At 39.8% G+C, this 26,649-nt stretch overlaps 1 protein-coding gene across 2 annotated transcripts in view; it reads left to right on the forward strand.

Annotated features, from left to right (window-relative positions):
* The window catches only part of MBP (myelin basic protein), an 84,029-nt gene that overhangs the window by 18,727 nt on the left and 38,653 nt on the right, over nt 1-26,649 (forward strand). For both annotated transcript variants that reach the window (XM_032120586.1, XM_032120595.1), the window contains exon 2: nt 12,425-12,515. In XM_032120586.1, coding sequence (XP_031976477.1) covers nt 12,425-12,515 — 91 coding nt within the window. The remainder of the gene's footprint in view (nt 1-12,424; nt 12,516-26,649) is intronic.

The raw sequence follows: 26,649 nt of genomic DNA on the forward strand, positions 1-26,649 counted from the left end.
TTGTTGGAGTGGATTGGTTTTGGTTAGATTTTTTGACATTCTCCTGACTTGGCTTCTATTGCTTCAGTGTTAATTAGGTGCATTGTTTTGAGATGTTTATTTTATGACAGTCTTTCTGGTTCAGTTTAGACAGTTTCTTGAAAAATGACTGACAGCTAGAATATTTCTGAAATCAGTTAATCTCCTCTTTAGATTTTGCATTTTGTGGTTGTTAAGGTAACTAGGAAAAATGAGTAAGGGATCCTCATTGTGCTTTCTTCAAGCCTCTTAAGCAAAACTGTAAATTAATTTTAATAGGTGTTCTGAAGTTGCTCTTTAAAAAATATTCAGGTAAGTATTGCATACATTTCATTGTATATTCTTTGTCTCTTAGGGAATATCTCTCAGGATATTTGTCTGTGTTCTAGTAAGTAGTTGTATTTATGTACCATTGACAGCTATCTGTTAGTTAGCAGTTGATTTCTACTTGAAAGGCTTACAGTGGCCTGCTGAAAGAAAGGTCAGCTTGATTTGGGCCTATACTTGGACATCAGATGAGCAAATCCCTGGGATGGTATTGTGGCTTTCTGAAGAGGTAGCTGTTCCTGTGATTTTAAAGTCAAAAATTAGCTTTTATCATTCTGTTGCTTCCTGCTGGTTGACTTGTGTGAGAATTGAAGTTGCTGAGAATTTGTGGGCAAGGTCTAGCTCTTAAAATGATCTAAAAAAATATTTGCAAGGTGACTAATGCTGATGATAAACTTCTTGTAATGTCTTTGGTGAGGTATGGAAAGGGAGGTAACTTCTGGTTTTTAAGCATGTTGAGAAACAGACTCCTTGGGAGGCTTTAATATGGTTCTAAAAACTAACATATACTTCACAATGGTCCCTCTTTCCTGTCTTTTTATATCCAAGGTCATTATGTAAGGTGCAACTGACAGTTCTGTTCATGCTGTCTTTCCCTCTCATGTATCTTCTCCTTTAGGAGAGAGATTTGGGTCCACGGTGTTGTGGTGATGCTGGTGGGGTTTGTGAAATCCTTGGACTATTACCCCCTACTGCTGCTCTTCCAAATGGGCACCCTTGATACTGCTAGGGGGGTCCTGAGAGTGGTCATACGGCTCTGGGTCTGAGGAACAAGGGCACAGGAGCCAAGGTTTTCTCCCTGATGTTCCCAGTGAGGGTGTAGGGCTTGAAAAGAAGTGAATGGATTCTGGAGGTCAACAGGTGGTTGCACAACAGGCATTTGGCTTTTACAACCATGGAGACCCTCTCTGAGGGTCAAGGACTGCTCAGAAGAGATTGAATCTACCTGACCAAGTCACGCAAAAGCTTCTTTGCCACTAGGCTGGCCAAGCTGGTGAGGAGAAAAATAAGGGAAAAATAAGGGGGAGAGAGATGACAACACACAGACAAGTGAGGAAGGGATGGAATGGGTTGACAAACAAAGGACACAGGATGAGCAGACAAGAAGAGCCTTGGAAAAAATGTAACAGGGCTGAAGGCAGAGGTTAGTTCTGTGAACCATCAAGGAAATATTCAGTTTTGCCTAGTGTCTTAACATTCCTGGTGAGTCTGCATTCGACTCTAAGTTTTACAATAAAACTTTGTTTCTAATGTTTGTAGCATTTTTTAGAGGTTTTTTTTTCTTTTTTTCCTTTTTTCTTTTCTTTTAATGTAGTCTTATAGAGGAACTGTTTTTGACACAGTATTATATTGATAAAATGATCCTTGATAATATGATCAATGTCTTTCCTTATCTTCACATCTTCACATATTATATGCTTGATGTTTTTTAAAATGTACTTAAGTGGGAGTTAAAAGATGTCATGCCACTGTTTTACATTTATACGAACTGTTTTGTGCCTTTATCAGTTTCCTTTAACTAAAAAAAAAACTTGCTTCCATGCCAACTGTATTTCAAAACTCTTATCGGAAGAAAAATCTTTATTTACATTTTGAAAAAGGCAGTTGTGTTGATTATTGTGTAAATATTGACCCTGTAAATCTTGACATTTGAAAATATTTTCTTCTAAGTGGTGTTTGTGCATTTATTTACACTACACAGAGGACTTATGCTCATTCTGGGAGCACGGAGCAATAAAACTCATTTTCTTTCAAGATCATGCATTTAACATTGGCCTATTTTTAAATCAAACAGGGAAGTGGAAAGTAATTTTCTGTCTTGGGTGGATAGACAGGTACATGCACATGAAGGCCTCGTTTTCTATGGTGGCAGCTTTGCCCTTAACCAAGCGTTACATAGCAAACCTTCTTTTCCCATACAGACTGGAGTAAGGGAGGCTCTGTGGTGGCTTGGACCCAGGAGCTGGTTTGGTTCTGTCTTCTCCCTTTCTCTCACTTCATGTTACTAAGATGGATTATTTTAGCCCCTCTTTTGCCCCTTGGGGGCCCAAAAAGCGTTAGAAGCAGCCCAGCGTGTCGGGCTGGTTAAGAGGGAGGCCACATGCCATGGAGATGGGACACGGTTGGGATCTTGGCAGGAGCTCATGCTAATGAAGAGCTGAAATGTCTGGCTCAAAATACCTTGCCACTTTAGAAAGGCAAAAGCATCTTTTTAACAACCCACCACCCCCCAAAAAACCTAAGCCCTTTTTGTACAAGATTTAAGAGACATCTGTTAATTTTCTTTTATCACAGTTCAGAAACATTGATCTATACTGTGGTCAGAATTTGCTTTGAACCTACAAATCTTGCAGGTAAATAGAATGTATTTTAGTATCAGGCAACTTGTGTGTGCAGTTTTTCTTAGCTTTGGCCTAGAAATACACTTCATGAGGCTAGAGACTTCCAAGTGACCTAAAGCAGTATCAGTGTGCTGGAAAAAACTCCCTTCTAAAATTAACTGCTTGATGTTAAATTTAATTCTCCTTTTAATTCTTGGCAAATAAAAGTGAATTTTGCTTTTTAAATGCTGAAAATGTGTTGGTACTTCTTAGGGAGTTGAAGGGATGTAATTTTGAATTTAAAGTGCTTTTTACATTGCTGCTTTTGAGCTTTCTTTCCTCATGAGCTAAAGACTTGGAATTGAAAATTAAAGAAGTTGAAAGTTCATGTTTGGTGTGCACTGGCAATTGTTTCAGAGTGTGTTTTATACTCATTAAGCTCAGAGGGGATTTGAATTAGTCTGTTGTATCTCTTGCCCACTGTGAGTAGAACAGCGAGAAAGTGTTTTAAAGTTGTCTACTGTTTTTAGCTTCTTTTTGTAACCTCAGAGAAAGCACTAAAAAGGTATTTTTATTACTCAAGCAAGCCAGCCTGCAACCATGTTGAGGAAATGACCCAGACACTTATTCCGTGTAATTATTTTGCATACTGAAGGACTGGTTCACGCACGTAATGGAATTAGGAATGAAATACCAGAAGTGAAATTCTGGCTTTCCTGCAGCCTGGTTTGCTGCTGGGGAGCTGGGCAGAGCTAACCTGTCGTGTTGGGTGCCGAGTTCCTGCTGTGTGTATTCATTTGGCAAGTTGCGCTTCAGCTCTCTGTAGCCCCCACAGTCACATGTTCCAATTTGCTCCTGCAGACCGATGGAGTCAACAGTTTATGTTGACAAGGGAAACCTCACGTGTTTTCTGTTAACAACGGTAACATTGGCTGCGGAGTCAGGATATCAACTGTGTTGGGTTTTTGTCAAAAATACCTGTCTGCTCTCAATCGGAGCACTGCAAAAGCCAGAAGGTTTTCACACCTGGGAGCCGAGAAAAGATGTTTTGCTGGTAATGCAGCAGAAAGGTTTATCTCTGATAGTTGTTTACTGTTCTTTGGTTTGACACTTTTACAGTGAATATTTCTGAGATGCTCTGTAACAGCTTTTATTTTATAATATATTTCACTCAAAATGCCTTCAAGATAATGAAAGCAGGAAAATAAGATTTAATGGAATTTTTTTTTTTTTTAACTTATTTAAGACACTCTGAGTATCCTCTAGTTCCTGGGTTAGTGCAGACATCCTTGTGTGTGATGAGCCAGATTTGGACATTGTTTCAGGCATAATTTCTCATTTTTTTTTACTTTTGTTAAACAACCATAAGCATCAGGCAAATGCAGCAGTGCAGCTTCACACAGCCAGTGATTGGTGGGACTCTGGAAAAGGACCAGAGCCTTTCCTCTGCATATCATGGCATTGGGAAACTGCTGCACTGAATCATGGTTTGGAATGATGCAGTCTCCCAGATGTGCTCCTTTGTGACCAGCTGTTTGTAGGTTGCCTGCAGGGAAGTGTAGAAGAGCTGTGGGTGCCTTTGCTTTCTTTGCTGCTCAGTGCTGCATTATGCAGCACAGCACAGAACCCTGCAGGAACCCTCGCAGCGCTGCTCCCAGCCAGTGCCCTGCTGGGCCACTGCCCACTCCCCACAGACAGCTGCCGCCTCTTCTGCATCTCTTCCTGTGGATAAAAGCTGCAAATCAACCGATTTACTGCCACGCTCTACAGGCTCCTGAGGAGGATTCAAGACTGAGGGTTTCTAATTATGTGGCAATCTTTTTGATTTTTATTTGTTGCAAACTGCCAAACTGAGAATTCAGATATGAGAAGTTCAATGTAAGAGGTTGAGAGGCATTTTTCACCTGAAAAAAAGCCCAGAATATTTGTAGTCTTCTCTCCCTGGTTAGTGGATTGTTATTTTGCACTTTTTTTATAATTACTTTGGGGTTTTTTTTCCCTGTTAACTACTGGGCATCATTCTGTACCTAGTTGCTAGTTTTTGCATCTCTGTTGTGCTTTTACAATAGATAGAGTAGTCAGATGTTTAGTATCTTTTTCTGGTGTATTGGATATATATATATGAATTCAGATTTTATCAATATGCTAGAGTATAGAAGTTAGCTGTGAAGAAAACAGGATCTCATTAGCTGTGAAGAAAACAGGATTCTGTTGTAATCTTTTGTTACAACCCTTCAGAAAGACCTCAGGTGGTGGCATTTGAAAATTACCAGTCTGCTGGGGTCAGACACAGACATTGCTTGATGGATTTATGAAGCTTTTAAGGAGGTACACCGAGGGTTGAGGCTGCAGCATTAAGACTGTGTTTATGACCTGAACCACATCCTTTTCTTGGAAAAAAAAAGAGTGAAATATTTGCACTTGTTTCAGCATGTGGCTAAAATAAGTGCTTAAAGGACAGCAAATTTGCACTCAGTTTAGATGAGATAAAGATGATGAGTGGACTGTGAAGGCATCCCTATTGACAGCTGTCACTTTTCAGACTATTCTGGAAATCAGCTTGAATACCTTTTGTAAAAGAGACGGGCTCTTGTGCTTGATGTACAAAGTACCTGTTTTTGATTTTGTCCCTTGAGTGTTGTTATGGTTCCTCTTTGTTTCATGAGGTCAAGAGCTGCATCCATCAATGTGCCTGCCAGATGCTGTTTGCAGTGGAGCTGTAGAAAACAGCTCTGAGTTCAAAGCAGGTAGCACATGTTCTTTAATAACATTAGCCCAGGTCAGGTGTTCCAGAGGCTGTTGAGCCTCACTCACTGTGTTCTCAAGTGTGGGTGTAGGTCCTTGTATTGGTCTTCACAGTGTCATAGAATGTCGCCACTGCACTGCTTGTGCAGCTGGTGTGGTGATGGTTGCTCTGCTCTGTAGGACCAGGGTGGGATTGGCAGAGGAAGTAGGAAATCATAGCCCTGTCTGTACTTGTCTGAATTTTACGTGATTCACATCCGGGTTTCCTGTGTACAGTTTCAGGGTTAATGTGCACAGAGTTAAAGAAACTTGCATGAAATTGAAAATATTGACCCAGAGCAGATTTTTGTGTCTTGTCTTTACTTATTCTGCAAATTCCTTGCTGTTCTATGATGATTCCTGATTCTGGCAGTATCTTAGAGCACCTACAGAGTAAAAGGTCACTCACAAAGCTTTTCCTCTGTCTCTGCCCCTATGCCCAGGGTATCTGAGATTGGTTTTTTTCAGTTCACAGTATTAGTGCAGAAGTCTTGAATCTTGCACAGGGCTGTCTGACCTGGTTTTTTATTTAGTTTCGTTTCCCAGATGAACACTGTCATTTTAACAGCTTGCTCCCAAATGCCTTTAGCCTCTGTCAGTTGTATGGACACAGTAATGTAATCCCTCATTTTCTTCTTATTGCATGCTTGAAACTCCCTCTTCAGCATAATGGAATACGGTATGGACTAGTGAAAGCTGACTAATAGCACACTGTAGGTCCATTAATTGTCTTTATCTGTTACATTTTGAGCTGAAGAGACCTCAGTTATAAAATATGAGAACCCCAGTGTGGTCAGGAACATTTAAAGGTGAGACAGTCTCTGTATTAACCCAGTTTGGAAGAACATGGAGCAGAGTGCTGATAACACCAAAGCCATGGGTTCAATCCCAGTATGAGCCATTGGCTTGAGTTGGACTCAATGGTCCTTGTGGGTCCCTTTCAACTCAGAATGTTCTGTGAAATCTGTGAAGCTTCATGAACAAAAGTAGTTTTTAAATGCCTTTCATGAACGAAGGGAAACACATAGCAAAATAGCGTGGAACTGTAATGCGGAATGTAGCAAATTTTTTAGTTGGAATTCAGTGTGTTTTACTTCGACCCCTTGGTATTTTAAGATTTCAAAATAGACTGCATTCGTTTCTTCAAAGACCTGGATAATGTGTTTGAGGCATCTCAGACTTTTTTCGAAGTGCCTTGGGGGTTAGTGATGAGAATCCTTTTGTTTGCAACTTCTTTTGAAGTTCTCCTTTGGTGACAGCAGCAGTAGCACTGTGCTGTTGAGAGGAAAGGAAAACTGTCCTTGGAAAACTCTAGCCCTCTCTTTTTCCTTCACCCTGTCAATTTTTTTTCTTTCTTATACCTTAAATAAGATTTTGACACATGCACAGGAGTGTAAAAATAATTACATACAGAATTTTGTGGAAGCTATGAAGTAGAGGATATAGTAAGTCTTGCATTTTAAAATGAATGAAACTGAATGTAAAAAATCTGTAGAAATTAAACTTAAACTGAGAAAACAAGATATAATAGAAAGCTGGAGATAATGATTGTGATTAGCTTGATGTTTAAAAAGAGTTATTTTATTTAACTGAAAATTAATGGCAAAATTTGAATCCTTTTCTTGGCTGGTGGGGACTGAAGAACAAACTGATGTGGGAGTTCCTGGAATGTTTTCAAGAGCTTGGAGCTGTATAGATAGCACGAGCCCGGCTTCAGCCTGGGATGACCTTGTTGTGAATGCGGGCAGTAGTCTTGTTTGAGGAGTACAGATCTGCCAGTATGATGTTGTTAAAATTGACCATTCACCTTCGGTGCAAGAGGCCTGGTGCTTGCTAGTGTGTGTGGGAGTTTCTGTACCAACACAAAAGCGTTTGGGAAATCTCCACATTGAGGAAGAATTAGTGGTGGAATTCAAGAATATGTTTGAACATACTTGTTAATGCAGGTCCAGGAGATCTCTGCTCACCTGAAGAGGGTCAGCTGCCATTCCCTGAATTCCTGCTGCTAATAAGTGTTCACAGCATCTTCTCCGTGTCACTGTGTTAAGCTGTATGTGTAGAAATTCCTCTCAATGAACAGGAGCTAAAAATTTTGATCCTGATTGAGGTCTCTGATAAGAAGTAACAAGGAATTTCTCCAGCTTTTATGAAAGCAACATTGTTAAAACTTAATATGGGGATGCAGAATATAAAAATTACTAGGAAAATTACAACTCTTAAGATTGACTTCCATCCTGCCCTGCTGATTGCAGCAGTATTTGGTGTTTTGAGAAACATCTGTGTATTTGACAGACTTACTGATACTTGTCTCTCAGTCCTGTTACTGTCACAATTTTGAAGGAGCACATATTCATGTTTTAAAGAATTTTCCTACTTTTTCCCCATGGAACTCTTTGGAAAATCAGTTATCTCTGAGAAGACTGAGATTGTCCTGAAGGTATACTATAGCCTGAACATCATACATACATTTTATGAATATTACATGAAAGGTGGCCTTGCATGGTAGAATTCAGGGGAATGTCATTGCAGAAGTGGAAAGTCAGGAATGTTTTGCAGGAATGAAACAGTATGATCTACTGCTATAGATATGGGTTAGATTATCCTGATCGTTATTGCCTGCAGCCTTACTCTTTTTCTGTTATTTCAAAAGGAAGGTTTATTGCCAGTCAGTTCTGGTTTTATCCACTAGAAACTCTTGCCTGTCTTTTGAGGTGGTGTCTGTTGTTTATCTTAGTTTTGTAGATATAGCACAGGGAGAGAATCAAGTGTTTAACCATGCCCCCAGTGCTGCTGGGCTTTGTGGAGGGAAGGTAATGTGCTGTGGACAGGAATGAATGAGACAAGGAACTGGAGAAATGTCTGTGCTGCCAAAGCAGCTGCTCATGCACTCACAGTCTGTTGTTATCTTGCTGCAGCTTTTGATGCCCTTGTGGCACTTTTCTGAAAATAAAGGAAATTTTAGCTGTTTTCAGTTGTGCCGCTGGAGTGGAGCTAAACATACTAGCTGAATATATATAATAAGAAAAAGGAGTAGGTTGTAAAAGGCAGGAATGAAAGCACAGACAATGTGAATCTGTGCTTCACACTGAATTTCTTTAACTCTCATGAAGACATAACACTTCTTGAATAGTCATTTTATTTCTGATGAGAAATTTTAACTTTTCTGTGTGGTTTTATCACTTAGAAATTGAAGTCATTGAGTCATAACTTTGTGGTTAAAGGAAAAGAAACAAGCCCTTCTTAACTAGTAACAAAAATGGCAAGGTAGTTAAAAAGCTGCCTTGAATACTCTAGAGTACAACTTTCCATTTCCAAGGCCTATGATTCCTTGAGGACTTAGCTGCTTCTCTAAATATAATGTGCCTCACTGCACTTTTTAACCCTCCTGATACTGTAGTACCTGCAGAATACAGCTCACTGTAACTCAGTATTTCTTAATATTTCCCCTATAAGTAAAGATCATCTAAGTAGGCACTGATAGCAGCAAAATACAAGTAGCCTCTTCTTGCACTAATGGCTGTATATATAGCCAAAACATTTTTGATATTGCTGTTCATTTGTTGAAAATACTTTGATAGCTACTGGTTATTTGTATATTTACCTATCAAAGTTTTAAAATGTGTAATATGGGGACTATGGTGTGCACATGGTAGATAATGGGAAAACAGGTGAACTGAGTCGTAAGGCACCAGAGAACAGCTACAGTGGAAAGTTGGGCCAAAAATATCTTATAAAACTGGGGCAGATTATAAGGCAATTCTAATTTTTATCCGGTCTGAATCAAGAGCAGTTGTATATGTACATATTCACATACATAGAACTGCAGTATATATGCACATCTCATTTTGAAACTGCTTTAAGAAATAATATAAGGGGTTCTAGTCTGTCACCAGCTGGTCCCATGCAGTAGCTGCTGGCTTGCTCCTTAGGTATTTTATGGTGTTTTGGAACATGAGTGGCAAAGGAGGTGCTTTTTAGGGAGACGGTTTTTGTGAGTTTAGGCCTATATAATATTTATTTCATACTAAAATCAGGTAATATCTACTCTCCTGGGAACTGATACTGTAAAATGAATCTATTTTCTCTATCACTTCTGAAATTGCATTCAGTACTCAGCCTGAAGGGGCTAGGTAGAGTTACGTTTACACTGTTATGTACAAAGGGCCTTTATTTTATAACCAGCCACAAGCACACTATTTCTGCAGGTAAAGAGTCTCTTCTGGCACAGCTCAGGCAGTGTAAGGGAATGTGTTCTCACTTTTTCTCTTCATTGATTACAAGGACAGAGACACTTAAAATTTTTTAGGACCCTAGAAAAAAAGAATCAAGCAACTGACCGAGCCTTGACTGTTTTGCAGTGTCTGGATCGTTGATTGTTCTTTTGCAGTGATTTGTCTTGTATTGGTTTTGGGAATATAAGCATTATATGTGCCAGCAATAATGTGTTGGGTAGATTCCTTCATGCAAAAAATAAAGCAAAAGAAGTCTTTTGAAAGTTTGCATTTTGGTTAAGAAGGCATGCCAAGCAGGATTATATCCAACCATACACTGTCGTTTTAGGCTGATACATCACACAACTTTGCTGTCAACATCTTGGAGCTGGCTTCTGTCAACACCAACATTGTGCCTTATGTAGGGAGCAGACAGCACAGCTGGTGTGTAGTTCTTTCCAGTGATTGAACTCAAACCAAAATGTCTCAGAGTTCTTTCTAACTTCCCTGAGACTGCCAAAACCATGTTTTCCAAGTAAGGGATGCAAGCATCTCCCCGGTAAGAGCTTGGAGTGACAATGCGTTTCACAGACACAGCTGAGTGTCTGCTGGATAGTGTTTTGTTGCTACTGCTCTTGATGCCTTGCAGCAGGTTACAGACTTCCAGCAGTTTCCCAAGGGGAACAAGAGCATGAAGAACAGCAATCCCTCTCCTCCTGTACCACCAGCTCTACCATACACTACATATGATGAAATACAATTAAAGATGGAGCTAACAAGCACTGCCTTTACAAAGCCTAGAGCAATAGCTCCGATCAGGAGTTCAGCTGTTCCCTTCATTTGGGAAAGCCCTGAACTTTTGATCTTCTAAATGTATTCATTTTGTCCCATGCACGATGACACAATTTTTAGTGTTTTTCTTTGCCTTTGGGATTGACTTACCCTCCTGTAGCAGATGTCCTCTTCTGCTTTTTTTCAGAGTTGACTGCTGTTCTCGATCTCTCTGTACAACAAAGATGTAGTTGATTTGCTGCTCCCTATAAAGCAACTAAAATAGATTGGAGAACCCAAATCCAATATGCAGCTTACTGAATCAGTGGCCTCTAAATATGGGTGATCCTGTCAACAAGTACAGACCTTAGCCTAAGTCCCTTGTCCGAGTGGACAGCATTGCAGACTGGGTGGCTCCAGGACTTCAGTTATTTGTGCTGATCGTGAAGTTGTTTACCCTAAGCAAGTTGTCTCCCAGTATAGCCACTGCTGATTTCTGACTGGGTCCCTTCGTCTTCCCAAGGGACACTAGTTAAGCCAGACTGAGTGAGCATCTGCTAAAACTGACTTCCCTCCTCAGCTCTGAGAGGTACCAAGCTGATGGGTTTTCTGCATGGGACACACTCAGGTTGGTACCTTGAGGGAGTGCAGAACCTTTTCACTTCTGCATGTGCTTCCTGCTTCAGGAAGGACCTGCAGTTTCCTCTGAAGCACTTTCTCTGTCTCTGCTTTTCCCTGTTCTTGTCAGCTGCTGTGTGACACCAGTAAGCTTGCTAGGCCTATCTTTCATTTCTTTCTCAAAATTCTTGCTGTCTTGTTTCAAAGTCTCTTGAGTTTATGTGCCTTAAGTTTGCACTCCCCCGTTCTATAAGGAGGTTGACAAACTTAATCTACCTATCTTCTTACACCTTCCTTATTGTTATTAATAAGGGGAAATAAGAGAAATTTGGAGCTGTGCTATGTTTCTGAGAGCAGAGATGGTAATTTTCATGAACAGATTGTATAGCAGCATTTTCAAATATGTATCAGAGTTTAAAAATTGTATTTTTCCAAAACATCACACAGAGTCTTCCAAATGAGCATGTACTTGAATAGAGCAATATGTATCCTTTAAAAAGCATAGGCATACAACATTTCTCTTTTATTCCTTTCTCAACTCTTAGTCAACTCTTTCCAGTAATATTTCATATTGTATCAGTCATTTCATATCCATCATTCAATGACTGACTGCTTATGCAGTTTACTGTCTGCATTGCTGTAAGCTTGTTTATATGTTTCTCTTGAGTACTAAAGTAAAATATTTTTAAAACATGAGTTATTTTTTCTTTAGTAGTAATATAAATATTTAAAACTCAGTGTTTCACAGCTTATGTTTTCCTCAGACTTTTCTAGCTAGGGAATGAAATGTTTTAACTTCTGGCAAGTTAAGTGCTGAAGCTGTTGCTTTATCTCTGGGCCCAGTCTAGTACCAGATAGCTAATTGGCAGATTTCTTTCATAAATAGAAAAGTACTTGTGCTTTAAACAGTCAAGTACATGAATTGGTTAAAGACTTGAAGCTGGCTGCTCATAAGCTCTCTCTAGCTCACTTGCCTTTGCTCTGTAAGGAGGAATATTTGTGTACTATGTTCTGATCTCTTGGTTCACTAAGTCAACATGGAATATGTCAATAGAAATAAAATTAGATATGAAACAGAAAGGTGGAAACTTACAAGACTTTTATGATTTAAGATCTCTCTCTTGTTTAAATGTCTTTTCTAACTCTCCAGTTTATGTAGTCTAGTCAGATTAAAACAGGCTCAAAAAAAAAAATCCAGGTTTTCTGAGAGTATTTTTCCTTACTATTTTGCAAACCCACATACGTGTAGCAAAGATAACAAAACCACCCGTGTTAATGATTCTGTAATTAAGAATATAATTTAAAAGTTTGAAGAGTGTTTCTGTTTGAGAGCTATAAAAGGAGAACTAATCTCAGTAAATGTTTGTTTTACAGAATGCTGAAACCAAGGTGGAGGAAGCAGCTAAGGAGAGTCCAAAAGCAGCCAGACTAACACAGCAGTCTTCAGAGGATAATGAAGTATTTGGTGAGTTACTAGGACAAGTGGAAAATGTTATTTGATGTGTTAGTACAAAGAGAATTCCCACAAAGTCCTAGTGATCTACTTAATGTTGGTGTGCAGTATTTGAGTGCAGGCTGTACAGTCCCACAGAGACCTGGAAAGATGGAGGAGAGGACCAAGAAGAAAACAAAGAGCGACCAACAGTCTGAAACAAATAATCTCTGAGGAGAAGAAAGATTGAATCCAAGTGTTCAGCAAAATTAAAGGTTTATGCAGTAAGGGAATATAAGCTTTTCTCCATCCATGATGGACAGGAAAAGCAGTGAATTCTTAAAACTGCAAAAAGAAAGATGTGATCAAATGTCAGGAAGGGAAATACAGAAACAAATACTAAAGCATTGTGATACATCATCTGGAAAGTGTGCAGATTCATCATTGCAGGTCTTGAAAAACAGGTTAGACAAGTAACTGTCTAAGCTGATGTAATCATCTTGTGCCAGAAGGATAGACTGGATGACCTTTGAGAATTCTTGGAGGCCTAGGTTTTAAATGAGCTTCTCTTGGTATTTTTCAGTGAATCCCTTTCCTGCTCTCCATAGAGGTTTTGCTGATAGTTTTATTATTTAATCTGAAAGCCACATTTGACCTTTTCTTCTGCATTAAGTTTTGGAAAAGAGACCGGGAATCTTAGAATCATAGAATATGCTGAGTTGGAAGGAATCCATCAGAACTATTAAGTCCAACTCCTGGCCCTGCACAGGACACCTCAAGAATCACACCATATGCCTAAGAGAATTGTCCAGACTCTTCCTGAACTCTGTCAGGCTTGAGCACTTGCTATGAGCACTTGCCTGCAGAGCCTGTTCCTGTGCCCAAACACCGGCTGGGCGACGAAAGTTTTCCTGATGAGGGAAACCTTATTATTACAACTTTAGGTTGATTTTATGCTAATAGAACTCCAATAAAGAAGCAGTAGTCTTAACATTAATGCAGGAGAGGTTAGGGGAAGGCTGGTCATGTGGATGTTACTAAGGATGACTAGCTTGGAAACTTTTGGATGAGCGAAATATTTTTAAATACAGTAACGATTTTTTTTTCTTTCAAAGTACAAAAGGAATGGAGCATGGATAATTAGTCTTTTTCACTATATATGGAAATCGTTTAAACTGGTTTTGTTTCAATTCATCTTTTCTCAGTGAGATAATATAGTGTGATTGGCACATGAGCCTGAATTCCTGGCATGAATGTTTCCAACACTGATCACATAGTGCTAGTGTCTGATGAATCCACCAGTGGACTTTAGAACTAGCTTTCAGCTTTATTAAGTGGGTGCTGAGGCTATTACCTCATTTCCTCGCTATTTGCTCTGCCAATTATTTGCAGTAGATCCAGTATTACTGGTTAGAAAGCCCCATGGCACAGTGTAATGTGCATCTCAAGCTGTGTCCTTTCTCAGAGCAGAGCTTTCGTTTTCTTTCTGCAAGAATGATGGAGACAGCAAAGCAAGGAGATCTCCATCTGCCTCTTTCTGCCAGCAAAATCTCAAGCATTTAAACATCTGTATACTGTGATCACTGCTCCCATGTACCAGTGAGCTAATCCGGTAGTTAGTCAAGCCTGTGGTCCACATGAGAACTGTGAGTCTAGAGATGGGAATTAACCGTGGAATTCACTGTTGGTAGGTTTAAACTCAACATCCAATGATCCATACCCTGTATCAACACATTCTTTTACTAATTGAAGAAAGTCAACATGCAGTATGCTATATGGTCTTTAAAGCTAATAATTTACTAACAAACTGCTAAATATTTCCATGTTCCAAATCTGTGAACTGAACTGGTTATCTGAGATAAGACACTGATCAACCTTTGATAACTCGACATAACAAGGAGGAAAATTTTTTTCCAACCCCAAAACAGTCAGACTGCAGTATCTTATATCAACCCTCCTACCACTTTGCAAATGACAGTCTGGTGTGGGTTTTTTTGATTTTAAGATAAGGTCAAAATGGGGGAGAAAAAAAGAGGAAGTATGGTGCAAATGGAGTCTGTAATCTTCTTTTACCCTGGTCAAATGAGGAAATCAAAGTGGACTGAAGGTGCAAGTGAAATCACTGTAGTAAGGATCAGGGAGAATATTTTGACGGATACAAGTTTTGTGTCTTGAGAATGACTGCTGTGTGTGCCTTTCCCTGCAGTTCTGGACAATTTCTTAAAATACTCTATTACATCTTACAGGGATAAAGGATAAGCTTGAAGCAGTTTTCCCTAGATGAGTTATTTGTTGTTCTGTGACTTAAATGATTAGAGATCCTGCTCACTCTGGCTTGATCTATTTCAAGCTATCCCTCATTTCTTTCTTCTTTTTCCCCAGTGATGCTAATTATACCAAGCATCAAGTATGCACCAATAGTTGGTTAATTCATAGCTCCAGCTTTGACTAGAATCCCTCTTCTGAAGAATTTTTAATAGCCTCCAGTCTCTTTGAGCAGGTGCAGTGTCTTCCCTTTTCACAGAGATCACTATCTTCTGTGACTTATTTACTATTTTCCCCAGACATCCCTTCCCCCAGCTTTCTCTGGACAGTGCCACCCCCTACAGAAAGGTTAGCACAGGCAGCAGAGGAGCCTGACACAGCCTCTGAGCCCCCTTTGAAGCGGGGCAGCATCCCTTGAGAGCCGCCTGCCTTTTCTGTCCTGGTGCGTGGGCGCGCAGCAGGCGCTGGGACGAGCCGTGTCCCCTGACAGCGCTGGCTGTCCCTCTGCGCTGAGCCACCCGGTGGCAGCAGCTGCCAGGCCCTGGCAGCCACCAGGGCGCCTGGACTGCCAGGTCCAAGGCTCTGCAGCAAAGGAGACAGAAATCTCTTGATTTGTGCTTGTCTCCCCATTCTCCGAGGTTAGTGTTGGCGTGCACCAGGTGACAGTAATGACTTCTCAGGATATGGGAACTTTCTCTGCTGTGGACAGCATGGAATAGATGCAGTTGCTAAGAATTGTTATACAGAAGATACCTGGTGAAGCTGTACCATTTGAATATGTCAGGGTTTTTTTGAAAATGCTTCCTTTCAGAGTAAATGTGGTTTCTGCAGTCCCTATCAGCTGGATCCAGTTTTGGAGGCAAACATGTTATTATTGATTGAAAACATCACGGTGGTAAGGAGCCAAGTGTGGGGTTCTCTTTCAAGTCTGCTAGACCTGGTAGCATACTTTGTAGATTCAAGCAAGGTTTGATCCACTACTGCAAAGGGCCACTTGTGAACACACATAAATGTCATACTTTTCCTGTTGTTCTTCTCTCTGTGGGTTGGATTTGGGAATTACCATTCCAGAAGGCTTTTTTGCATTTCTCTTTAATATTTGGGGTTTTTCTGGGGTATAAATGAAATGGCCTTGCGAACAATGAAGCCACATCGTACCAGCTGCTTTATGAAGCAAGCAAATGAGTCAGGTGTGTCTTGTGTTTCAGAGAGGTAATTCTCAAAGGCAATGAACTTTTTATACAGGAAGATGGAATGGAGAAATGAAGCAGAAGGGTAAGGGCATGGGAGAGAAAAGACATCACAGTGATGGCATTCGCAACTATGAAATTCTGAATTGACAAGAGTTAGTTTTGTTTGCCCTTTGAAAGGATTTTCTTGTGGCATCCAACAGAGTTCTGTTGTCTGATATATACTGAATATGCATCTGTGATGTGGAGCTAGAATGTCTTGCTTGCTACAAACTTCTGTTGAACTTGCACGTAGTCAACATGGTCTCTGTTGCAACCAGTATGTAGTCAGAAAAGGATTGTGAATTACAGTCCAGGGGAAAGAAGGAAATTGCTGGGTATGGTGCTATGCATTTAAGGCAATGGATCAGGAGGGGACTCTTCACCTTACTTCCAGAGATTATTTTCTGAAGTTTATTTGATCCAATGCTACGCTACAACTGTCAGGCAGAAGCAGGGGGGAAATCTGCCTTTTGTTCTGACCACTGGGATGACTGGATCTTTCTTTCTTTGGTTTAGCCCCTATTACATTAACCTGGAAAATGACAAATGCAGATTTTTAATTACACTTTATACTTTTTTTTCCATATGGTTGAACTAGCATAAAATTACAAGCAAGATTTTTCCTTGGGAGGACTGTTGTATATTAACAATATATTCCCCTTTCTGATGGAAAAGAAAGTCAAGTGTGCTAACTTTTTGTCATAGAATCATAGAATATTTTGAGTTGGAAGGGACCTTTGAAGGCCATGTGGTCCTAATCCCCTGCCATGGGCAGGGACATCTTGAACCAAATCAGGTTGCTCAGAACCCTGTCCAACCTCACCTTGACTGTGTCTAGGGATGGGGCATCCACCACCTCTGTGAGTAACCTGCTCCAGTGTTTTACCACCCTCATAGTAAAAAAACATCTTCCTTAGGAAGATAGAGTAAGACTTGATCTTGTCAGACAGGAAGCTTCATTTTCTTTCTATCTTGTCGATCAGGTCTAAGCTCGTATCTGGATGTGGCCATTTTTCTTCTGGCTTAGAGCTTTCCAGGGATCCATGCTGTGCGCCTAAAGTTGTACTGTGAGGTGTTGGGTTTTTGTTGTTGTTTGGGTTTGGTGGTGGGGTTTTGTGCTTTGGTTATTTGTTTTTGGTGTGAGTTTTTTGTTTGGTTGGCTTTGGTTTTTGGTTTATTTGTTCTCTGGGTTTTTTTACTAAAAAGAGGCAAAATGAACACATTTTTTTTCCCCTCTAAGAGGAGAGATCCTATTGTAGGGCTTTTTCAGCACCGTCTGCCATTCTGCTGTTTCAAATTGCCGTACTGGGTACCTCTTGATGTATCTTTTTGTGTGCAGAGCTCAGAGATAGAGCAAGAAAATGTACATTCAGCACAATTCCATGGTGGCCCTGACTCACCCCGATTCTTGCTTATGCTGATGCCTGCTGCTGTGTCCCACACAGAATGTCCTGTTGGGAGTTGTGTAAACCCACGTGGGATGAAGAGCTCCTCTCTCTGTGAGACTTCCATCTGTAGTGGTTTGACAGACCTAGTCACACTCACTGTTGGTCTGCCTTAACATAGTCCCACTGCATACAAACCTAGGAACTTTTGGATGCTGTGTATTGAATGCCAGTTTGGGTTCTTTGTTTGTGGGGTTGTTCTGGTTGAGTTTTTTTCTTTATCTGAGGATTTACTGATGGTCTATAAAATTTGTCTGGGAGAATGAGAGAATTTGTATTCTGGTCTTATAGAATATACTTATAAAGGTGGGAATATATATGTTTTTGAATGTTACATCTGTAAGGATTTCACTCTTCTTGTACCTATTTTTGCTTTTTGATTCTTGCTTAAGAAAGAGAGGGGGCAGAATGTGAAGGGAGGAGCTGGAAGGCACAATGCCTTTATCAGGAGGTGATGCAGTCCTGTCAAGAGCTGGCTAAAAGCTGAAGGTTATTGCAGTTCAGTGACCTTACTGGGAAGCTTCTTCCATTGTAAACACAATCAATAGTGGAATACAAGCTATGACATTAATGCAAAATAATGGCAAGCTTACACACAAAAAAAATCAATCTGGTGGGACAGCAAATGGTCCTAAAATAGGTGTTATTACCATGGTGCAGTTATCTCCTCTTGCCTGAGAGGCAAATGGGGGAATTTAGTGTCCTGTCGGTTTTCATTATAAGCTAAGTAATGATTCTGGTTTTCCAGCTATCCACCTATTTCCACTTTCCCTAGCCTTCTTTCCTTTTCCTGGTTTCTTGCAAGACTTGGCCTGTCTGCTTTCATCCAGAGACCACTGGTTTATCAAAATTACAACAGCAACCCTGGATTAGCTTTCTGAGATGGAAAGAATAGATTTACATTTTAATAAAAAAACCCACTTGCTATTTTTTATGCAATTGTTGGGTCTCAGAGGTACAGCTCACAGCTTTCCCTTTTTGGTGTGGTATTTTATGCCCACCTGCAGATCTTTATTTTAGGGAAAGGGCTGAAACTTGTGTATCTCACATATCATAAAGTGGTTTTTGCAAACAATGTGTAGTTTTTGCATATGGGCAAGCGAAGGTGAATATTGGAGAAGTGCTGAGGTGGAAAGAGACCTATAGGAGTCCAGAGGCAGCAGCTGGCCAACTGGTGGGAAGTTTTGTTATTTTAAAGTTTGAAGCTTTTTATAATGTATAGATATTTGCAACTTCTCTATTAGTTCTGTAATTGGTTTGGTTATGGCTCATTTTTATGGATTTTCTTTATTTAACAGTAGCATTCAAACATTATTTATTTCCTGGCAGCAGTCTGGTGCTTTAAACAGTAACAGTAGCTCTCGGACATCTAATTAGTTAATATGCCTTTAATTAAGTAATGTAATGTCCTACAGTAGCATCAACTAAGTCTTCAAGATTACCTTTAGTATGCCATTGATGTTTGCTGCAAAATTAGTGCACAAGCACTTAAGGGCATTTTAACAACTCTGATTTGGTACGATTTTTCTTATTTTTTTCTTGTGTGTACCACATGCAAGCAACATGTAAAACAGAGGTCTGGGTTTTCCTAATATCATAGGGACTGGATTTGTTACTTGGGTGGTTAGCATAGGCGTGGAGCTGAGACAGCAATGCCTGCTGCATTTTTAGCAGTGGTGGGCTGTGCTTGCTGTAATTAATCAGCACATTAATAATAAATGACTTATTCATGATTTTAATGCTTGCTATACAATGTACAGGAGCTGGTGATTTTTTTCCCCCTTGTTTATTCAGTAAGAGTGAGTCTGTATGCAAGATGGAGGGCAGCACAATAGGCATTTACCATCCTATTGTTACCCAGAACAAGCATTGTATCCAATTGTAAAAGTGAGGATGGAGAAGGGTGGTCTAATGTCACATGTTGCTGGATGGTGATTTGAGGCCTATGGTTAATTAGCTAGCCATGAAACAAATTACTCCTTTCCCAGTGTGTTTTATTATCTTTGTCCTGTTAGCAGGCTGCAGCCCAAGAGAGTATTCTGTGTGCACAGAAGTCCTTAGTGTTCTCTGTCACTGATTCTTATGTACCATCCAGTTGGGTTAAGGCAGGATTTTATCTGTAAATGAATTAAAAGTGCTTCTGAAAGATCTTTATTTTGGGGAAGGGAGCTGAAATGTTGCTGTTGTCCCGTTTCCAATTTTGTTGAGGCTGAATAACCACTCAGTTCTGGTTTGAGTGAAAGAAGCAGCAGAATAGTTCTCTGTGGGCCAACCGCTCTTCTGTCGGGTTAGCTGAAACAGATGTTGTTGTTAAAGTTTAATTACAACATGACTCACTTTTTAATGCAGTGGCTAGAATAGAACTAGAAGGAGTTTTTGTACCATACGTTAGGAGAATATGAAAACAACAGCTAAGATTGATAACACTTCTGTGTCTTTAAAAAAATAAGTAATACGAAAGTCATCAACTTTGGCTTCCTGCATAATAGAAACTATGGAATTTCATTGTGTAATTCCTGGATAAAATCCATAATACCTGATTTGAGCCAGAATAATGTCCTGTTGCAAAAATTGTACAAAAACAATGGATTCTCCTCAGACTTTAAGCAGTCAGTTACCCCGGTTTGAAAGAGGCTCTTTGCTGATGGTCTGCACCGCATAGTTACCTCTAGTTGTGTGTCTGGCCTCCATTAGGCTGCCCATAGCACACATCATGAAAGACATATACAAACCCAGATTTTTTCTTATCTGAATGCAGAAGACAGAAATCGAGGTAAAAAGGGGATACAGAGGTAAACATCTTGCCCTCATAAATACTGTAGGTCAGTGCTAAGTTGATGCTTCCCCTCCAGTGTGCTGTGAAACAGGTGAAATTCCAATTCCTTGCCAGGATCTGATGGGCCTAAGAAATTCTGGGTTGGATTCTTAATGACGCTTCCCACTCACGCCCCCCTTTAAGTCATGTTCACTCATGATATTGTGATAAGCTCTATTGACTTTGCCAAAACTATAAAGATAGTGAATTGAGCTTAAAAATCAAAAATCCATTGACTTGTCCTTCCAATATTAAAGGATCAGGCTGGAGTGTGGAAAAACCTGTGGATTTTCTTATGTTCAGGTTGATGCCCAAAGAGTATGGAAGGGCAGGGAGAGAGCCACTGTAGCTGCATCCTCTTGTCCAGCAGCAGTTCTGTGAAAATATCAGCCTGGGTGTGCGGTGGGTGTAGCTCTGGAAGGAAAGCCAAGCAGCAAGAAGCCCACCGTGAAGGATTATGAAAGTAGAGAGTGACAGCTATTGTAAACACGTTATGCAAGCTGTTTTGGTGGTGACCCTGACAAAATATTTTTATTCCGGTGCTGAATTGGGCTTCAGCCTCGTGCGTGGCATTTGCAACTGTGTCCACAAGACTGAAAATGACTCTGCTGGTGGTGGAGAGTGAAAGCAAGAAGGAATGCACAGCATTTGAACAAGTGAATGAAAATTTGCAGGGCTTGGCATGTGTCAGTTTCCCCTTGGCACTGCCATCGCTGTACTCTGGAGCTCTGTGAAGCTCCAGGGCTCCAGTACCCTGTCAGGCAGGAAATCCAACCCGTACTTGAAGCTATGGCTTTCTGTTACGCATTTGTTCGAGAAGGCTGCCTGTGGTTTGGCTTAACTCCTTCAAACACATAGCTCAGCAGCACTTGTGCAATAGCTCAGTTTCAGGGGTGGGACAGTGGCCCTTTAAGTGCTGACAAGGAGGAACAGAGCAGAAATTCACATCTGAGATAATCCATTTTTGATGAGGAAAATAGAAGTGAAAAGGACTAGTATTTACTGGTGTGCACACACTGGTACTTGTACAGAAACATCCTGGTGGCGACAAGACTGCAGTCGCTCACAAGCCTTGCAAGGAGCAGAGAACAGCCATGATAATGCTGCTCTTTATTTCCAGTGCTGTTCAGAGCAGGCACCCTCTCTAGAGCCTTCCCTATGCTTCCCTTCCCTGTTGCCAATGAAAAGCTTGGCCTTTTCTAGTCCCTTTAATAGTCCCACTTAATTAGAAGGAACCATTTTTAGATACAAAGTATTTCCATCAAAACAGCAACTTTAAATTAGTTTGAGTGATTTCTAGTAGTTGTCATCCATTGTGAATTCTTCTTTTCTTTTTGGTTCTTTCTGTAGCATCTTAAAATTTCTTCTGTGCATCATATTAATCTACTGCAGGAGGATTGCAGTAAAAATCAGAATTTTAAAGACTAAACTCAATTGCTTAAACATATGCTTGGACTGTTAAGAAATAATTCTAAATAAGTTTATCTCAAGTGACTTCAATAGAAAGAGTCAACATATAAAAGAAATCCACAACAGTTCTCATTTGTGTTCTGAAGTAACTGTAATAGGATTTTCTTTTAACCTTTGCTCGTGGAAAAGTAGATGAATGGGCTCTTGAAACAAAAGTGATAGGTTTTGGACACTTAACTAAGCCACCATGTTATGTTACAATAAATAGACTTCATTTCATTGGACTCAGTGGAGACAAAATTAAAATATTGATGCTTCTAAAATAAATACTTGACATTTCACAAATGATTCCTTTGAAATAGGCCTGCTTCCCTGAATGTTTCTCAGGATGTGGTGTCTCTGTTTGCCTTGATGGGACCTCCTGCTTCTTCAACACAGCAACTCTGCTGATTTTAATGGAGCCTTGCAGTGGTTATGCCTGAGTTCCTACCAAGATTATGGTTATACCCAAGTTCCTACTGAGGAAGATGCTGATCTGTAGTACCTGAAGTCGTCAGCTCAGCCAGCAGGTTTGAGGTAGCTGTCTTTCACATCAGGCATCGAGCGTGCCACTGGGGCAGCTTCAGGCAGGCACATATTTCCATTTTCTGATCTACTGATGTCATGCAGCCCAAAGTCAAATAGGAGTAGATAATTCTATTCTGAAGTGAATGGGCCAAGTTTTAATTGCAGTTGTGACATTTATTGTCATGAGTGAACTGAATTCTTTTTGGGCAGGATTAGCTATAGACATGGTAAATTTTTGTCCCCTTTTTTTCACCTGTTGCTTCACCTATTCATCAGGTGTAAAATATGCAAGTATTTCATTTTTTAAGGTAAGGCTATGGCAGGAGCAGGCTGTAGTGTTACTCTGTTCCCTTACTTTCAGGCTGTCCTTTGTTTTGTGTATCATGTTCAGTCTTGTATCTAAACAGGCCATCCTTAAAATGACCACGAGACCCTCTTGTTTGATCTCCATATTTTATTGCTGTAGTATCACTTTCCTTCTGCATTTGTCAGCATAGGAAATCTACTACAAAATAGGCAATAGATGTCTGGATACTAATTATACAACAAGCCTGAGTGCCCTAGTCAGCATTAAATATAAATTCTGAACGTTTATTTATTTTGATATATTTGCCAAAATTTCTTGAAATAATTTTACTGCTCTGTTTTGGAATATATAATTCTGATATGAAGATCTGAAGGCAAATTTGTTTCAAGATTCCTGAATGATTTTGCTTGAAATAAAAACCAAAACCACAAACTGTTGAGATCCCTGAAAAATAAGAGCTTCCCTCTTCCTTTTCCACCAAATTTTTCCACCCTTGCTTTGACAGATCAGTGGCTGGCCAACATTATCATGAGCTGCATAGCCTAGAGAGGGAGAATAATAAGTGAAAATTAATTGAGGAACTTCACTAAATTTCATCAGAATTAGGAACATGCATTAACATTTTGAAATACTATCCAGATTTTGACTGAGATACTTTGGTGGATCTGGGCTTAAAGTGAGAATCAGAAGACTGAGCAAAATAACTGTTTGTGACTTTTCCCTTGATGATAAATTCCCCCAGGCTCCAGCAGAGAGATGTGACTTCTGTTTCCATATGCCAGCAACAATAAATCTGGCATCTATCTTAAAATCAGTGCTTACTTGATTGTAGTAATTTATATATAGTGGCCTGTTTTCAGGATGTGGATTGGAGTGGTCAGTGAGATTGAACTGAGCAATTTTCTGAAAGTGAGAAGCCTGGGAGTTGAGATTTCTAAATATATTCATGCTTGGGATTTTTCTTTTACCTTTTCAGCTGCTCTCATTATTTTCATGGTGCACAGGGTGTTTTTCCCTCTGTTACTAAAGTACCAATGTCCAAATGCAGACTCACTGCCAGCATTATTTCAGTCACAATTCATACTGCAGGAGCACCCAGTCGAGGACTGGACCTCACTGAGCCTATTGATCTATAAACATCAGACCGTAAGAAGGTTGTTCTGCATGTGTTACTGCCAATTCCTGTTTCTGAGAGTAGGTGTTTCCTTGCCAGTCAGACTGCTTTTACACCAAGCAGTATTTTGCTCTTAACTGTAAGACAAGAACCAAATTGCTCTAGATTTTGCAGACAAACTTCGGTTTCACAATGAAACCTGTTCTACGTGGGTAAACTCAGTAGCAGAATCTCAACAGCACAATTATTCTGTGGGGATGTGTGCTTCATTAGCAGCCTCTCTCAATGCTGTTGTTGCTCTTGACAGAGTTACAGCTGCAGAGTCATACTTGTAGCAATACAGCTCTGCTAGTGACTGCTCCCCGAAGGCAAGCCTTTAAATTATTCCTCTCTTCAGCCCAACAATCTTTCTATATTGACTTGTAATTTGTTGTTCAGTTTTGAATAATTATGAAGAAGGGCAAATATCTTTCTGGTTTCTGAGTTACACTTTTGCCACCCACGGAGTTTTTTTGTGTAACGTATGTGCTGATTAAAAATGTCTCCTGCAGTGAAAATATGAGACCTTTTCTACTGTATTTTCTTAGTTCTCGTGTAAAAGGACCCTTTTTAGCTCTACCTAAATGTACCTATTAGAGGATTTCTGAGACTGAAATGTTCCTGCAAATTAATTTCAAGATAAAAAAGAAAATAAGAAAAAGAAAGCTGTGGAGCTGGCCCCTCAAGAAAACAGAAGTGAATGTCTTGAAACCAGCATGTTATTTAAAATCACCCACTGCTTTGGCTAGTCATTGTGTCACCCCACCACTACTGGCATGTTCAAATACCTAGCTTTTCTAGTCAACTCCCTGTGTATTTTCAGAGTATTATAATCATGTTCTTTATCAGGAATGAATTGTGAGAAAAGTCAGAATATAAGATAGTTTGACATAGGGAGCTATTTAGAATTAGAGCCTTTTCTCCTCCCTCTCTATTAGTCTGTTTGTGTTGACATAATTGTGATGCAACACTGCAATATAAAGACATGTATTTTTTTAAAGGCAAGATTCATAATTCAATATCCTGATTTAAATAAAAATATAACCCCTCTAATTTAGCAGATTCATTTTCATTGAGGAAATATGTAAATATTTGATAGTTCTGGTATTTTTATTTAGTTGTTTAATTTTCTATTTTAATTAGAGAATAAAAAGGGATCTGGAGGTTCTCAGGATGATGGAAAGTTGTATTTTTTTGTTACCTATAATGTTAAATAAAAAATCTGTGCAAATAGTGACATTTTCATCTGAGTGAAATATCCTAACATTTCTTCTTTGTAGAATTGCTAATGAGGTCACATCTTTCTGAAAATTGCAGTTAATTTTTATTGAGTGTAGGGATTTATAACATTTCAGATCTCCTTAAAATGTTGTGGTTGCAATAGTGCATTTATTTTAAGGACGTTATTTATACACAAAAATTAGGAACCATGCTAGTAAGCTGTGTCTTCCATAGAGGGGAAGATAAAATTGCAGCTTGGATTAGGGGGAGGAATTTGATAAAGCATATTTATGTCCTTTCATGCTCTGTACATTCATCTGTTTAATTCCTGTGCTGGTTTGTGTGTTAATTCAGAGAACAGTACTGTGCACACAGTGGAGATGCAAAGGCAATTTCCTTGTCTCTCTGAAGTGTAAGCTGGAAAGTGTATAATTATCTGTAGATTTTAGCACATAGTACCAATTGGAGTTCTTGCTTATATGCTGCTTGTGCTAAAAGTGGTGTGAATCAGAGGTGGTTTGTTTTGTTGTTTGGGGTTTGGTTTATTTTTTTATTAACTTACCTGTGGGTAAGAAGCTGAGCATCTCATTTTTGAGATTACTGGTAAACAACTTAATGTTTTCAACAAAGCAATTCAGGAATCATGAAAGTGCATCACAAGGATGTGGCTTGAATGAAATATTATAAAACAAAATTTAAGAGATAAGAAATAAATCTTGTATAGGACATGGTATAACAGTGAAGAATGGAATAACCTTATTCTTTCCTAATTACATTATCTTTGTGCACAGCTGCTTAGTCTAGTGTTTGGGTTTTGAGTGGAGGGGTTTTCCTTGTGCTTTGGAGTGTGGCTTTTTGGGAGGTTTTTTTTGGGGGGGGTTGGGGGGGGGCGTTTTGGTTTTTTTTCCTCATATGTTAGTATCTGCTTGTGCTAAGAACCTTGGATCAAATGCACTTTTAGGTTTCTGCCAACGGCTTTGGGGAGAGACAGATGGAACGGGGATTAGAAACACATCTGTATCTGTTTTGTCATTCTTAGAACTGCTTCACCATTCAGCACACAAGGTCTCGAGCCTGGAACTCTTAAGTAAAGGATTGCTTGTATCCTCACACCTTTTAGATTAGCCCAGTGGTCAGCGAGTTCATCCGAAAAGGCAGAAGAGAAGTTCCAGGTCTGTGAAAATACTTCACTTAAAATGTCCTGCCAGCAGTTCTACCTCAGCCTTTATATGTGGTAGCCGACATATCTCAGATGATCTCAGCTCTCAGGGGAGCATAAGAATAGAGGCATTCTCTGCGTGCATGAGTGGTTGGAATAACACTGTGCTTAGTGATCAAATGAACAATCCCTTTGAGCTTTCGAGATAGTACCCCCTCTCACAGGGCATCGGAAAGCATTTCTTTAACAATTATGCAATAACAAAGCACAATAGGATCACTGGTTGCCGTGATTTCTGAGGAGGAAAGTCAAGAGTTTATGTTACCTTGTTACTATCTCAAACTAAACCGGTTTGGCAGTCAAGAAATGCAGCCTGATCTGTGCCAGATCCCTGATTTTAGTGGAATAGGGTGGTGCAGAAATAAATGTTCGGAATTTTTTTGTGTTTTAGCCTGCCTGGTGCTTTTTTTTTTTAAACTTCCCCCCCTTGCCCCCCAATCTCGTCTGGCATTCTTGCTTTTCCTTAAAGCAGTTTAAAGATCCTCCTGATGTAAACAGAACTTGTACTATGGACTGTGCTTTTCTTATGCTCC

This window comes from Corvus moneduloides, chromosome 1 (genome assembly GCF_009650955.1).
Source record: "Corvus moneduloides isolate bCorMon1 chromosome 1, bCorMon1.pri, whole genome shotgun sequence".
NCBI classification, from domain to species: domain Eukaryota; kingdom Metazoa; phylum Chordata; class Aves; order Passeriformes; family Corvidae; genus Corvus; species Corvus moneduloides.